The following is a 16,595-nucleotide window of genomic DNA, read 5'->3' on the forward strand; positions in this document are numbered from 1 at the left end:
TGTCTCTTTCCCTTCTGGTTTCCTCAGTGTGTATGCCCAGCAGTGGGGTTGCTGGATCTTGCTACCTCTTTTCCCATCTAGCTAGTTGGAATGGGGGTGATGCCCAGGTAACCCTGAAACTATTTATTCAAGATAACAGTCACTCTGAGTCTCTGAATGGCTATATACTTAAGAGATGCCCTGTCCATTTGTTCATTATGAAGAAAATAATTGTACTTGCTTTGATCCATTAGACATTTCAATCTAACACAATAATTCGGTTAAGTCACTCAGTCATGTCTGACTCTTTGCAACCCCATGAACCCCAGCACGCCAGGCCTCCCTGTCCCTCACCAACTCCTGGAGTTCATCCAAACTCATGTCCATTGAGCTAGTGATGTCATTGAACCATCTCATCCTCTGTCATCCCCTTCTCCTTCTGCCCTCAATCTTTCCCAGCATCAGGGTCTTTTCAAATGAGTCAGCTCTTCACATCAGGTGGCCAAAGTATTGGAGTTTCAGCTTCAAATCAGTCCTTCCAATGAACATCCATCCTTTAGGATGGACTGGTTCGATCTCATTGCAGTCCAAGGGACTCTCAAAAGTCTTCTCCAACACCACAGTTCAAAAGCATCAATTCTTCAGCACTCAGTTTTCTTTATAATCTAACTCTCACATCCATACATGACCACTGGAAAAACCATAGCCTTGACTAGATGGACCTTTGTTGACAAAGTAATGTGTCTGCTTTTCAATATGCTGTCTAGGTTGGTCATAACTTTACCCTAATATATACAGACACTGTGGCATGACAGAAACTTATGCCCTTAAGAAGCTTACAATTTTATAGGGGAAGGAAGTTAACTTCATATGAATATAGGACATAGTATATGATAGGAGGAATACATAAGTGCTTGATCTCATCTTAGTGATTCTAGTGATGATTCTTTCCCCAAAGAAACAGCATCTAATTTGAAGCCTGATGCAAATATGGAAGTTAACCAGGAAACAGAGAAGGAAGGGGAAAAAGAAGCGTATTCCAAGCATAACAAGAGTATTTGCCTCAGTAAAAGTCTGAGTATTAAGAAAGAACCCTGGGGTATAGGATTTCCACAGGTAGAGAAAGGGATGAGACATTCTTGGTAGAAAGAACAAATAAAGTGTGTAAGAGGGTGGGCTGTATACCTTTGGGGCACATGGCAAGTACAAGGTGGCTGCTGGAGCTCAGAAGATGATGTGGTTGTTCAGTTCAGTTCAGTTACTCAGTCGTGTCCGACTCTTTGTGACCCCATGAACCACAGCACCCCAGGCCTCCCTGTCCATCACCAACTCCCGGAGTCCATACAAACCCATGTCCATTGAGTCTGTGATGCCATCCAACCATCTTGTTAAATACATTGACTCATGCCAGATGACTGGAATAGGGACATAGACAGGCAGGAGACAGTCTAGATGGAAGAGCCTAGATTTCTGTACAAGACAGAAGCTAACTACTGACAGAACAAGAAAGTCCCAGCTGCAAGGAAGCGTCAGCACCAAGGAGCATTCTCCGAGTATCTGGTCAACGAGAAAGACCAGAAAGAGTTTTAGAAAGAGTTTTAAATTAAATCAACAATTACCTACTGAGCATCTACTGTCTGTTAAGTACTGTCTAGGTACAGAAGGTACAGCAGTAAACAAAGACTAACCTCATGAAGCTTCCAATTCAATGGATCTAGAAAGAGAAAGCTGAGTTTTCAGTTCTGATAAAGAGTATAGGGCTAATCTTTTATTTAATATATTTTTAATGCATCATATCTTACAGAGTGATTTTATATATCCAAAAGTTGATGTTTATAATTACAATAACCTTTAGGCAGCAAATAGCACAGGTTTGATCCCTGGCACAGGAAGATATCCTGGATTAGGAAATGGCAACCCACTCCAGTATTCTTGCCTGGAAGATTCCATGGACAGAGGAGCCTGATGGGCTACAGTCCATTGGGTTGCAAAGAGTCAGACATGACTGAGCACACATTTCTCACATGCACAGTATTTTATCTATTTTATTGATAATAGAATTAAGTTCAATGATATGAGGTAATATAGTACAATAATAATTGCCACTATTTCTGGACCCATTACTGTACATCAGGTGCTTCCAGTAAAGTGATTCACATATATTCTATTAAATCTTCAAAACCATCCTGATAAATAGGATATTATTACACACCTTTTTCATAAGAAAACAAGGACTCAAGTCAAATGTCAGCTAAAAACTGAATCTAAACTGCTGAATACATTCTATTTGCCCCTCTGAAACACTCTTCATCTTTCTCTACCCTTGTCTCTGCCTGAGATGGCTGACCTCTATGGATTGTATCAACCGCATTCTGAGCTTCTTGCTTCTGTTTAGGTCCTCCTGTGGGGACATCTAGAGTCAGGAAAGTGGCAGAGGTATTTATTTCTCTGGATCTCTTCCTGTAAAGTCATCTAAGGCTGGCTTTTCTCTTGATAGAAGGTCACTACTACTTTCAAAGCAGCATACTCTATAAAACTCTCCCTTTCTAGGTTACAATAACCCCTTCCTGTTGTAACAATTTGATGCTTCTAGCCCCAAGCTTTTGCACTATCCTTTGTGGTTCTACCCCATCTACTTTTAATATAATGGTAAATCTTCCACAAATTATCCTAACTTCGGTGTGCCATCTGTTTCCTTTTGGAAGTCTCAATGAAACACAATCCTGTGAATATACAAGAATCTGCATTTTCATTCATTTCTTCAGCCTCTCAAGAGGTCTTGGGTCACTCTGAGATGTAGCACTAACCCTCCAGCTATAGTAGATGTGAGCTCTAGCTGCCCAAAGCACGATTTCACAGCATCCTCTGCCTTCTCTCCCATGGGGTTATCGTCCTCTGGTGGTTCATTGCCTTGAGGCCTGGATCATGAGTCCTGACAAACAGATACCTCAGGACCACCGAGTGGTGAATGTAGTCTGGAGCATTGTTGGTCAGTTTTACCAACAGAGATTTCCTCCATGAGTTCCTTCAGAATTTAATTTATAAGCTATTCATCTGAATTTCTGGCTTAAAGGCCATGTCAAGGCATGATTTGTAGCTTTTTCCAGTTTTCATGGTATAAATATGCAACAATTTCAAACTAAAACTACAAATGATTTTAAAAGCAGTTCACAAAATTGCTGAAAACCTAATAATGAGCTTCTGCAAGTGGACAGGCGAAGCTCTAGTACACAACCGTCACAGGCGATTGGTAAGGTTATATATCCATGTGTCTCACCTTTCAATGAGAGTTTTACTCTCGGTCATAGCCTGTATTTCCAAACACCTCTTACTCTCTCACCTCCAGTGTCATTTCCAATCTCAATAAGATTCTGGAAGGTCAGAAGGAGAGGGTACATTATATTCATTTTAATAAATGAGGAAACTTGGTCCTGTGAAAGTGATATGATTCACCCCAAATGCAAGTAAATTTTTAACATCATCTAAGAAGCTATTATTTTATTTTTAATAAATATTAACTTTGATTTTTCACAAATATAAAGTTGTAGGACATCTAAAAGCACAAAAAACTCTGAAGAAATACAAATCTACCATAATCCTACCATCTAAAGATACCAGTTAACAGTATTATGTGTGTATTTAATATATAGGCTTTGCTGGTGCCTCAGATGGTAAAGAATCTACCTGTAATGCCGGAGACCCGGTTTCAGTCCCTGGGTTCGGAGGATCTTTTGGAAAAAGGAATGGCTACCCACTCCAGTATTCTTGCCTGGAGAATTCCATGGACAAGTACAAATATATATATATATATATATACACACACATTTCATATTATTATCACAATTATATATAGTATTATACCCTACTTTTTACTTTATATAAGATCAGCATTTTCCTATGTTATTATTAGCTACTGGAAACTATTTTTAATGCCTATATCTGATGCTGGGAGGGATTGGGGGCAGGAGGAGAAGGGGACGACAGAGGATGAGATGGCTGGATGGCCATCATTGACTCGATGGACATGAGTTTGGGTGAACTCCGGGAGTTGGTGATGGACAGGGAGGCCTGGCGTACTGTGATTCATGGGGTCGCAAAGAGTCGGACACGACTGAGTGACTGAACTGAACTGAATGGAAGCAGCATGGCTAAGGGTCACACAAATCTGAGGCAGAGTCTTTGAACTATGCCCCTGAGTAGTTATGACAACCTTTTCTCTGAGCCTGGGTCTCCTCACCTGGAGGTGATAACCTCTGGCTTTCCTACCTCCTGGAGCTGATGTGATGATACTGAGAGAGTTAATTCCTAGGCAGGTTGATAAGAAGTCTGGGGTCCCCAGGAAAGAAAAAATGGCTTTTTTTTTCCCCTCTACATTCCTTAGTCTTAGTCACATAAAACCTGTAGCGGATTCATTTCGATATTTGGCAAAACTAATACAATATGTAAAGTTTAAAAATAAAATAAAATTTAAAAAAAAAAAAAAACAAAAACTTTTTTCTCTTTAAGCCTGGAACTGATGATTACACAACATAATTTAAATTACACAATTTAAATTACACAAATTACACAATTTGTTGTGTTGTTGTTACACAACAATTTAAAAAATTCAGTTTAAACTCTGTACTAAGGATTATATAAACTCTGTACTAAAAATTCAGTTTAAACTCTGTACTAAGGATTATATAATAACAATGTATCCTGCTTGAGGACAGTTTCTCCTTCCTGAAAACTTCCTGACTAATCCTGTTATCTTAAAATGTAAATTATGGGAATGGGTCTAGTAAGATCTTTACAACCTTGAGATGTTCTTTTGATTTATTATAATAACTAATTAAAGTATATAACTCCCTTGCTAACACTAGTGAGGGAGGCACTCTCTGTCCCCCTTCTGATGTCTATGTCAGAAGCTTTCTCTGTCCGTTTTCATACTTTAATAAAACTCTGAGACAAAAAGCTTTTGAGTGATCAAGACTGGTCCCTGGTCCTGAAGCTAAATCTTCTTCTTCAGAGATCAAGAATCCAACACTGTTCACCATAAGCTATCAATACCATGATGCAAAATCATTTTGTAACAATACAGTGCTATGAGACTGTTTCATATTGTGCCCAAAGTGTTAGAGGTACTGGGTTCAAATCTCTGGCCCTTAGTTTTATCATGTGCAAAATGAAGGCTTTTTGCTAGGTAATCACTAAAACTTCCTTCTAGGACATTGATAGGGCATATCACAAACACTGGGTCTTCTCCCTCAAGTCCTGGTCTGTTTAATGTGAAAGAGATCATTCATGCTGCACATTGCACACTGTCTGTATTGTTTGAAGGGAATTAATGGTAACCATCACTGATTTTGCCCAAAGGCAATAGTTCAGTTTCAACTGTTTGTTTGACTAGAAAGCCAGTGGTTTTTTCCCCTACACTAAGCTATCATATTTCAGTCCCTTTTCTTGGAGTAAAAGCAAAAGGAGGCAGTGGGGCAGCATGGAGGAAAGTTATGGGCCTGCTAGTCAATCTTGCATGGATGCCAGACTTTGTACTGCCCTAACTTGCTGTATGAGCAAATCACATATCCTCCTCATAACAGACATGACAGAGTCAGGTTTAAATTCAGATCTCTTCAAGCCATTACTAAGCTCTTAACTATTACTAAATTAGAATAGAGAAAATGGGTTAAGATTTAAATTAGTGATTCTGTATTCATATCCCAGCTCTGCCACTTACTAGCATTACTAAACTATTAGAGCAGTTACTTAATCACCCTGAGCCTCAGTAGCCTCATTTGTAAAATTGAGAAAGTGATAGATGCCCTTTCCAAAGTTCTGAGAGAATCAAAGAAACCAGCACAGTGTATGAAAGCTGTTTATGATAGAATGATGTGCATTAATCTTGAATTCCATACAAAAAGCCTAGAATCCTAGTAATTTAGTCCATAATATGACTTTGAGGGGATTTTGGAAGGCACCACCTTCTGGTTCATTGATCAGCAAATTCTCGTTAGCTCTCACTCATTTCCCTGTTTGGGTCATTGTCCCATGACCAGGATTGTAGCATGGATTTTTTCTTTTCCTCTTCCTTTCTATGCTTCTTACCATTTGAGTATTGAGATTAAAACAATACCAGTAACTATAACACCTGGCCATCATTCCCTATAATTTAATTGGGAACACATACTGATAGGGTCTACCCTCCTTCTCCATGTCTCCCTGACAGGGGGCCATTCTCCTTTAACTGAAGCAGCTCCAGAACTCTTCATATGCTGACAGCCCTCCATTGTTGGATAGCTCCTATTGGTAGGATGCACCATATAAAACTAAATGGTTAGAAGTTGGTAGAAGTTGTTACAAAGCTCAAAATTCTCAAGCTTTACTTGAAGACAATGTGACAGCAGCAAAGAAAGTGATAGGCCTATAAGTCAGTCACATGTGGGCTCCAGGCTCTGTTGGCATTTACTTATTGTACGATTTTGGGCAACTCATCTATCTTCTTCTGGTTTCTATTCTCCAATCTGAAAGACTGTGGATAATAACCTTCTATATAAAGAGGGGAGGAATGTCAGTGTATCTCTCGTAAACAAAATTCAACTCAGATCACTCATAAGGGAAGAGGACAAGAGCATATCATCTCTGGTGGAAATAAGAGAGAATGGTTCACACCTTGTCTGAGTACCACACTTGCCTGGGCAAGAACTCTCCAGGCAGCACAGTGTGAAGATCATCCAGGGTGGACAAATTTGCTGGGTCCTATGGGAGAAAAGAGAACAGAGAGATTATATAACTTACTCCTGGTTCATTCCAAGAATTAGAAGATCCAGAGATGGAATATATTTTAAAGTCTGTTTTATCTAATATGAGTATTGCTCCTTGGCTTTCTTTTATTTGCATGGAACACCTTTTTCTATGCCTCACATTCAGTCCAAATGAGTCCCTAGATATCAAGCAGGTCTCTTATAGACATCATATATATGGATCTTGCTTCTGTATCCATTCAGTCAGTCTATGTCTTTTGGTTGGAGTATTTCATCCATTTACATTTAAGGTAATTACTGATATATATGTTCTTATTGCCATTTTACTGTTTTTGGTTTGTTTTTGTAGGTCTTTTTCTTCCCTTCCTCTTTTGTTCTCTTCTTTTGTGATCTGAAGACTACCTTTAGTGCTGTGTTTAGATTGCCCTTTCTTTTTTGTGTGTCTATCTATTGTAGATTTTGGTTTGTTGTTGCCATAAAGTGTTGATACAGCAGTCTCTATATATACAAGACTGATTTAAGTTGTTGATCTCTTAATTTCAAATGCATTTGTAATACCTTGCATTTGTACTCTTCTCATGTTTTCTGGTTTTGATATCATATTAGCATATGGATGGTTTCCTACATTTACTGTATGTTTGCCTTTACTGATGAGCTTTTCAGTTCATCATTTTCTTGTTTCTAGTTGTGGTCTTTTCTTTTCCACCTAGAAAATCTCCTTTTGTGGTGCTGAATTCTCTTAGCTTTTGCTTGTCTGAAAAGCTTGTGGTTTTTCTGTCGAATCTGAGTGAGAGCCTTGCTGGGTAGAATATTCTTGGTTGCAGGTTTTTCCTTGTCATCATTTTAAATATATCCTGCCACCCGCTTCTGGCCTGCAGAGTTTCTGTTGAAAATCAATTGATAAACTTATTAGGATTTCCTTCTGTGTTATTTGTTGCTTTTGCCTTGTTGCTTTTAATATTTTTTCTTTGTATTTAGTTTTTGTTAGTTTGACTGATGTGTGTCTCAGTGTGTTCCACCTTGGATTTATCTTGTATGGTAATCTATGAGCCTCCTGGACTTGGGTGACTATTTCCTTTCCTTTAGGTAAGTTTTTGACTATAATCCCTTCCAATATTTTCTCAGGCCCCTTCTCTTTTTCTTCTTCATCTGGGACTCCTATAATTTGAATGTTGGTGTGCTTAATATTGTCCCAGGGGTCTTTTTTACTCTTTCTGATATTATAAGAATCCTTCTTTATTACCTTTTCTGTTTCAAGAACTTTGCATAAGTGTAGGTCTGCTAGTGAAAAATATTCTTAGTTTTTGCTTTCATCACAAATGTCTTAATTTTCCCTTCATGCTTGAAAGATATTTTTGTTAGATATAGAAGTCTGGGTTGACAACTATTTTCTCTCAGCATTTGAGAAACATTGTACCACTTCCCTTTGGCTTAGTTCTTCTTAGTACTTTCAAGATTCCTTTGTCCTTAGTTTTCAGAAGTTTAATTATGATACTTCTTGGCAAAGATTTCCCTCAGTTTTTCCTTTTTGAGGTTTTTCTGGTTACTCAGTCCCTCAAATCTATAGGTTTACATAATATTTTCAAATCTGAGAAGATTTCCACATCAGCAGATGAATGGATAAGAAAGCTATGGTATATATACACAATGGAATATTACTCAGCCATTAAAAAGAATACATTTGAATCAGTTCTAATGAGGTGGATGAAACTGGAGCCTATTATACAGAGTGAAGTAAGCCAGAAAGAAAAACACCAATACAGTATACTAATGCATATATATGGAATTTAGGAAGATGCTAACAATAACCCTGTGTATGAGACAGCAAAAGAGACACTGATGTATAGAACAGTCTTATGGACTCTGTTGCAGAGGGAGAGGGTGAGAAGATTTGGGAGAATGACATTGAAACATGTATAATATTATGTATGAAACGAGTTGCCAGTCCAGGTTCGATGCACGATACTGGATGCTTGGGGCTAGTGCACTGGGACGACCCAGAGGGATGGTATGGGGAGGGAGGAGGGAGGAGGGTTCAGGATGGGGAACACATGTATACCTGTGGCGGATTCATTTTGATATTTGGCAAAACTAATACAATTTGTAAAGTTTAAAAATAAAATAAAATTAATAATACTACTAATAGTAAATAAAATACTTTTTTCAGTCCCACTCTCTCCTTTCCTTCTGATTCTAATGAAATAAATGCTAAATTTATTGTCCCATCAGTCCCCAAGGTTCTGTTCATATTTATTGATCTGTTTTTTTTCCTCTATTGTTCAAAGGGGTAACTTCTATTGTCCCATCCTAACATTTATTTATTCTTTTTTCTGTTTCCCTACACTCTGCTATTGATCCCATCCTTAAATGGGTGATGGAAATCCAGATTCCTCAAGCAGTCTGACATCACAGAGAGGAGAGAAGTGTTCATTACTGACCAGCTGGAATGAAAGTCTCAGTTCCCTACTTTTCTCTGACACCACCTGGCTGGGGGTTTGAAGCAAAAATAGAAGTTTAAGCTTCCTGCTTGACATTTGTTGGTAAGGGAGAAAGTGGGGCAACAGTTTGTTTTTTTTTTTTCCCCCCCACAGTATTTGATTAGAGTAAGTAATTATTGTCTCAGTGTTTTTGTCTTACTGGGCTGCCTTTTTCTTGTGCTTTGTTTAGCCCAAACAGGCTTCTGGGAAGGACTGTTTTGTGCCTGTGCCCATTGGTATTTCCAGGTTGCTGGCCTCTTAAGCAACCATTCTGCCATTTATGAGGCAACAATAAGACCCAGGATTCTCACCACTGTATCATATCCCAAGCTCTGAGACACCTAGCCATTCTTCCCTCATTACCTCACCTTTCAGAGTGATTCTATGTTTGTTCCATAAGTGAATATAATGGCCACAAGATTGGAAAGGGTCAGTTTTCATCCCAATCCCAAAGAAGGGCAATACCAAACAGTATTCCAACTACCATACAATTGTGCTCATTTCACATGCTAGCAAGATTATGCTCCAAATCCTTCAAGCTAGGCTTCAGTAGTATGTGAACCGAGAACATCTGGATGTACAAGTTGGGTTTTGAAGAGGCAGAGGAACCAGTGATAAAATTGCCAACATTTGTTGGATCATGGAGAAAGCAAGGGAAATCCTGAAAAACATCTACTTCTGCTTCATTGACTATGCTAAAACCTTTGGCTGTGTGGATAACAACAAGCCATGGAAAATTCTTAAGGAAATGGAAGCAAACCACATTACTTATCTCCTGAGAAACCTGTATGTGGTTCAAGAAGCAATAGTTAGAACTGGACAAGGAACAACGGACTTGTTCCAAATTGAGAAAGGAGTTCAACAGGCTATATGTTGTCACCCTGCTTATTTAACTTAAAGCAGACTACATCATGTGAAATGCAGGGCTGGATGAATCACAAGCTGGGAGAAACATCAACAACCTCAGATATGAGGATGATTCTACTCTAACGGCAAAAAGTGAAGAGGAATTAAAGAGCCACTTGATGAGTCAAGGAGGAGAGTGAAAAGGCTGGCTTAAAACTCAACATTCAAAAACTAAGATCATGGCATCCTGTCCCTTTGCTTCATAGCAAATAGAAGGGGAAAAGTGGAAAGAGTAACAGATTTTATTTTCTTGGGCTAAAATGTCACTGCAGATGGTGACCACAGTCATGAAATTGATGCTTATTCCTTGGAAGAAAAGCTATGACAAACCTGGACAACATATTAAAAAGCAGAGATATCACTTTGTAGGCAAATGTCCATATACTCAAAGCTATGGTTTTTCCAGTAGTCATGTACAGACATGAGAGTTGGATCCTAAAGAAGGCTGAACACTGAAGAATTGATGCTTTCAAACTGTGGTGCTAGAGAAGACTCTTGAGAGTCCCTTGGACAGTAAGGATATCAAACCAGTCAATACTAATGGAAATCAACCCTGAATATTCATTAGAAGGACTGAGGCTGAGGCTAAAGTTCCAATATTTTGTTTACCTGATGTGAAGAGTCAATTCATTTGAAAAAAACTTGATCCTGGGAAAGAATGAAGGCAAAAGCAGAAGAAGGATGCAGAGCATGAGATAGTTAAGATAGGATCACTGGCTCAATGGACAAAATTTGAGCAAACTCTGGAAGATGGTGGAGGATAGAGCAAACCAGCCTGCTGTAGTGCATAAGGTTGAAAAGAGTCGGACAGGACTGAGTGACTGAACAACATAACTCCCCAGTCTTTCTTCTTAGAATTTCATTCTCCAATCACATTGAACTTTGTTTATCAAAGATATATACTTCACACATATCTCTGCCCACTATGATCTAGCTTTCATTCATCTTTCAGCTATCACAATAAATAATATTCCTAAATAAGGTCTCTTATCCTTGAAGCAGACTAAGTCTTATATGCTATATAGCATGCCAAATAGGCCCCACAGGTGGCTCAGTGGTAAAGTATCTGCCTGCCAATGCAGGAGATGCAGGAGATAGGGATTTGATCCCTGGGTCTGGAAGATTCTCTGGAAGAGGAAATGGCAAACAACTGCAGTATTCTTGCCTCAAAAATGCCATGGATAGAGGACAGGCCAGTCTGTGGGGTTGCAAAGAGTCTGATACAACTGAGTGATTGAATACATGCAAGTTCAAGCATGCTGATCTCCCTTTTGTTTTAATGATTATCATATTTATCAGATTACATATTTAATGTCTAGTCCTTTAGAGAACAGTAACCATATTTTTCTTGTTTTATTCTAATACCTTACATATTCCCTGGTACACTGTGGCCACTTAGCAAGCATTAGTTGACAAGCTGAAGGAAGGGAGAAAAGAATAAAGGAAGGAAGAGAGGAAGGAAGGTGAAAGGGAAGAAATGAAGGAACAATTATTCAGTCAGTTTTGGGTGAGAGAGGAAAATAAAAGAACTAGTCAGAAATTTTACTGAATAAGATCCTTGAGATTAAAAAAAAATATTTAGACATCCATTTCATATTCATTTCTCGTAATATCTCTGAAAAAGTATTATTATGCACTTTTTACAGTGAGAAAACTGAGGCTTATAAAAGAGGTATCATGGCTCATCAGGTTATATCTTCTATTTGAAATCTCATTTTCTTAAGTTTTTGCTCTTGCCCCATTTCCTTAAGATCTAGCTAAATACCACCCACTCCAAAAGCTTCTCCTTTTCTTCTTAAGTCCTAATATCATCATTTTCTTCTTTATCTCTAATCCACAGCACAATTTATATACCTTTCTAATGGTTTTAAGTACCATGCCTCTTACATTGTACCTATTTATGTTTCATTTAAACTTCTTAAAAACAAAATTTTAAAGATATAATACAGATCATATTCATATTTATTACCCCAATACTGAGCACAAAGTTAGATGTTCAATAAAAATGTGTTAATGAAAGCAACCTCTAAGATTAAGTCCAATTTCCTCAATCTACTACAATGGACAAGTCAATCAGAGAAGTTATTTCAGATTTACCAAAGGCCACAGAGCTTCATGCTACTCCCTCACTCTTTGTGCCCTCTCATCCACCCTTCCCATGCATGGAAAATTCAAGAAACCGTAAAGATGGAGTCCTGAGATCCCTGGCTAATATTACCAATTACAAGCTGTGAAAACATCTTAGTTTTAGTTTCTTCATAAATGAGGATACAGATATTGGTTATTTTTTTAATGATGGTTTCCAGCAGCTTCCAGCACATAGAAATTTCAACCTTTGACAATAGTAAAAAAAAAATATTAATCAGTTATGGTTGAAAAAAATGTGATGCTATAGAGTCCTCAGTCATTCAGTCAGATCAGTTGCTCGTCATGTCCGACTCTTTGTGACCCCATGGAATGCAGTACGCCAGGCTTCCCTGTCCATCACCAACTTCTGGAACTTGCTCAAACTCATGTCTATCAAGTTGGTGATGCCATCCAACCATCTCATCTTCTGTTGTCCCATTCTCCTCCTGCCTTCAATCTTTCCCAGCATCAGAGTTTTTTCCAGTGAGTCTTTGTAGCACTCCAAAGGATTGGAGCTTCAGCTTCAGCATTAGTCCTTTCAATGAATATTCAGGACTGAACTCCTTTAGGATTGACTGGTTTGATCTTCTTGCAGTCCAAGGGGCTCTCAAGAATCTTCTCCAATACCAGAATTCAAAAGCATCAGTTCTTCAGCACTCAATTTTCTTTAAGGTCCAACTCCACAATCATATGCAACTATTGTAAAAAACAACTTTGACTAGATGGACCTTTATTGGCAAAGTGATGCCTCTGTTTTTTAGTATACTGTCAGATTGGTCATAGATTTTCTTCCAAGGAGCAAGTGTCTTTTAATTTCATGTCTATAGTCACCATTTGCATGATTTTGGAGCCCAAGAAAATGGAGCCCATTGCTTCCATTGTTTCCCTATCAACTTGCCATGAAGTGATGGGATCATATGCCAAGATCTTTGTTTTTGATTGTTGAGTTTTAAGCCAGCTTTTTCTCTTTCACTTTCATCAAGAGGCTCTTTAGCTCCTCTTCAGTTTCTGCCATAAGGGTGGTGTCATCTGCATATCTGAGGCTATTGTTATTTCTTCCAGCAATCTTGATTCCAGCTTGTGTTTCATCTAGAGTGGCATTTTGCATGATGTACTCTGCATATAAGTAAACTAAACAGAGTATAAAATATACAGCCTTGACATACTCCTTTCCCAATTTGGAACTAGTCTGTTGTTCCATGTCCAATTCTAACTGTTGGTTCTTGACCTGCATACAGATTTCTCAGGAGCCAGGTAAGGTAGTCTGGTGTTCCTGTCTCTTGAAGAATTTTCCACAGTTTGTTCCGATACACACAGTCAAAGCCTTTGGCATAGTCAATGAAGCAGAAGTAGATGTTTTTCTGAAACTCTCTTGATTTTTTTTAATGATCCTACAGATATTGGCAATTTGATCTCTCGTTCCTCTGCCTTTTCTAAATCCAGCTTGAACCTTTGGAAGTTCTCGGTTCACATACTGTTTAATTCACATACTGTTCACATAGCTTGGAGAATTGTGAGCATTACTATGCTAGTGTGAGATGAGTGCAATTGTGCGGTAGTTTGAACATTTTTTGGCATTGCCTTTCTTTGGGATTGAAATGAAAGTTAACCTTTTCCAGTCCTGTGGCCACTGCTGAGTTTTCCATATTTGCTGGCATATTGAGTGCAGCACTTTCATTGCATCATCTTTTAGAATTTGAAACAGCTCTGCTGGAATTCTATCACCTCCACTAACAACCAACAATCCTTAGAAGTCCAATATGTAAACAGAATTAGAATGAAGGCAGAAAACTTCTAAATCTTTCAGCTTCTCCATTTTCCTGCTACTGCTACTGCTAAGTCACTTCAGTCGTGTCCGACTCTGTGAGACCCCATAGACGGTAGCCCATCAGGCTCCCCCGTCCCTGGGATTCTCCAGGCAAGAACACTGGAGTGGGTTGCCTTTTCCTTCTCCAATGCATGAAAGTTAAAAGGGAAAGTGAAGTCGCACAGCCATGTCTGACTCTTAACCATGTCAGACCCCGTGGACTGCAGCCTTCCAGGCTCCTCCATCCATGGGATTTTCCAGGCAAGAGTACTGGAGTGGGTTGCCATTGCCTTCTCCAATTTTCCTGCTAGTTATGCTGATTTTTAAGTCCTCAAGGCAGAACAGCCTTGAGAGGTCATATGTTTATCTGCATAATGGCTTTTTAATTGCTTCTTTTGCTCATTTGCTTTCCATAGTTAATTGATTACCAGATCCATGCTAAGGCCTGCAGGTATCTTTGCTTAGAATAAATTACAGACCCCTGTGACAGGTGAAGAGGAAAGCTCATTTCACCTTGAAAATGTGAAGAAAGTTTGTTTTCCCAATCTGGTATATATTTCATGCAGAAAATTTAGGGTTTCTAATGTTTGTCATGAAGTAAGGATATTTCCAAGGCCTGTTTAAAATATTAAATTAGGTAAAGCCCATAAAGGCTTCCCAGGTGGTGCTAGTGGTAAAGAATCTGCCCACCAACGCTGGAGACATAAGAGACAGGTTTGACTCCTGGGTCTGGAAGATCCCTTGGAGGAGGGCATGGCAACCCACTCCAGTATTCTTCCTTGAGAATCGCATGAACAGAGAAGCCTGGTGGACTACAGTCTATAGGGTCACAAAGATTTGGACACGACTGAAGTGAGTTAGCATGCACAATGCCCATAGGGACTTCCTAGGTGGCTCATTGGTAAAGAATCTGCCTGCTAAGCAGGAGATACAGGTTCAATCCTTGGGTCAGGAAGATTCCCTGGAGGAGGACATGACAACCACTCAAGTATTCTTGCCTGGAGAATCCCATGAACAGAGGTGACTGGCGGGCTACAAACTCCATAGGACCAGTAAAATCTAATAATCTGAGAGCCAAACAGTCACACACATTTCTTTATGTTACTCTGGGAACATTTATGATGATGATTACTGGAAAATAGGTTCTGGTACCAGTAATAAACACAAGGAGCAAAAGAAATTCCTAGGCAGAAAGCACCAAAGTGACAGAAAGGATCTTCAGAACAAAGCAGTAGAAAGAAGGGTAATAATCATGGCCTACAGAGATCAGTTAATAAAATTCTAATATGAAATTTCCCTTTTGGAACAGATTGTTTCTATCATATTCATACAGTATATCCCCAGTATCTATATCTATAGCACATGGTACATTAAGGTATTCAATAAAGTCCTGTTAGCTAAATAAATCTCCAAACATCTTGCTTGAAGAAAGGATAGTGTGAAAGAAGATGAGAAACTTCCCATTCGATGTCTGGGAATAGAAAAGTAAAAATCTCTCTGAGAGATTAAACATGTCAATGACTTTACTTATTCTGGTACCTTGTACCTTATTGGCTTCAACTACAACAAACTTGGTTCTGAAACTTTAAACCTCTTTAGACCACTAGAGAAGTACAGTGACCACATAGCAGATTCTGCTCAGAGCCTATCAACACTGGATGAGAATGCTGACTTAATTCTAAGACATTATAACGTAAATATAAAGAGTCATTAATATTTCAAAATCTTGTCAAGAGCCCTGAAAGAGAGGACCCAAATGGTAGTGCATGAGAAACAAAACAAAATGAAATAATTAAGGCAGAAGGGTTTTCAAAAGCAAACAAAAAGACTCCAGAACTGAACACTTGAGGAAACCAAATGGTTATTATTACCGCTATGTAAGATCCCAACACAGAGTCTCATAAAAGAAGTACAATGTTATTTTAAGGCCCCTGTGAGCAGATCAACAGTGATATGCTTTGTTGACAAGATTTGAAGCACACATCTACATATATGCCTATTAACAGAAAGAAGTGTTTTGTTATTATCCACTCAGGCTGAATTCAGAAACTCACAGCAAAGGTCTGCCTCCTGTTCAGATCCCAATGTTGAAAGGAAACTGAGAAACAGCAGTATAGTTAATTTGACTTAGTAAAGCAAAAAAAAAAAATAGGCCCAGGAAGATATTTTTACCTTTAATAAATAGTTTTGATTATCATCATCAAATGCCTACATTTTTACAAACCTGAGTTTCTCAGCCCAGCATTTATAGAAAATTGCCAAGTATCATTTCTAGATAAAAGCACAATTCAATATTTATGAATAGCTAGCTTTCTATAAATATAGACATTTGGAGATGATCTTCTCACTAGTCATTAAAATTTGAACAGGGATCAAAGCTAGAATAATATTAACAATTCCTTGCATTTGTAGAGTATTCTACAAAATACTATTAATAACAGATGACATTTATTGAGTACTTAGCAAGTGCCAGGCACTTTACATGTAAATTCTCATCATGAATTCAGTTCAGCTCAACAAGCATTCACTTAACACCTACTGTGTGATAGGTGAATAACA

At 38.5% G+C, this 16,595-nt stretch overlaps 1 protein-coding gene across 10 annotated transcripts in view; it reads right to left on the reverse strand.

The window, feature by feature from the left end:
- Nucleotides 1-16,595, reverse strand: part of LOC147375312 (BEN domain-containing protein 5) — a 1,469,512-nt gene that overhangs the window by 782,682 nt on the left and 670,235 nt on the right. For 3 of the 10 annotated variants that reach the window (XM_086387358.1, XM_086387350.1, XM_086387343.1), the window contains exon 5: nt 6,628-6,714. The exons of the other annotated variants lie outside the window; for them this stretch is intronic. In XM_086387358.1, coding sequence (XP_086243484.1) covers nt 6,628-6,714 — 87 coding nt within the window. The remainder of the gene's footprint in view (nt 1-6,627; nt 6,715-16,595) is intronic. 10 annotated transcript variants of the gene reach the window in all.

Source organism: Bos grunniens, chromosome 3, assembly GCF_055505025.1.
Source record: "Bos grunniens cultivar Pamir isolate PY7600 chromosome 3, Bosgru_T2T1.0, whole genome shotgun sequence".
Lineage (NCBI taxonomy): Eukaryota > Metazoa > Chordata > Mammalia > Artiodactyla > Bovidae > Bos > Bos grunniens.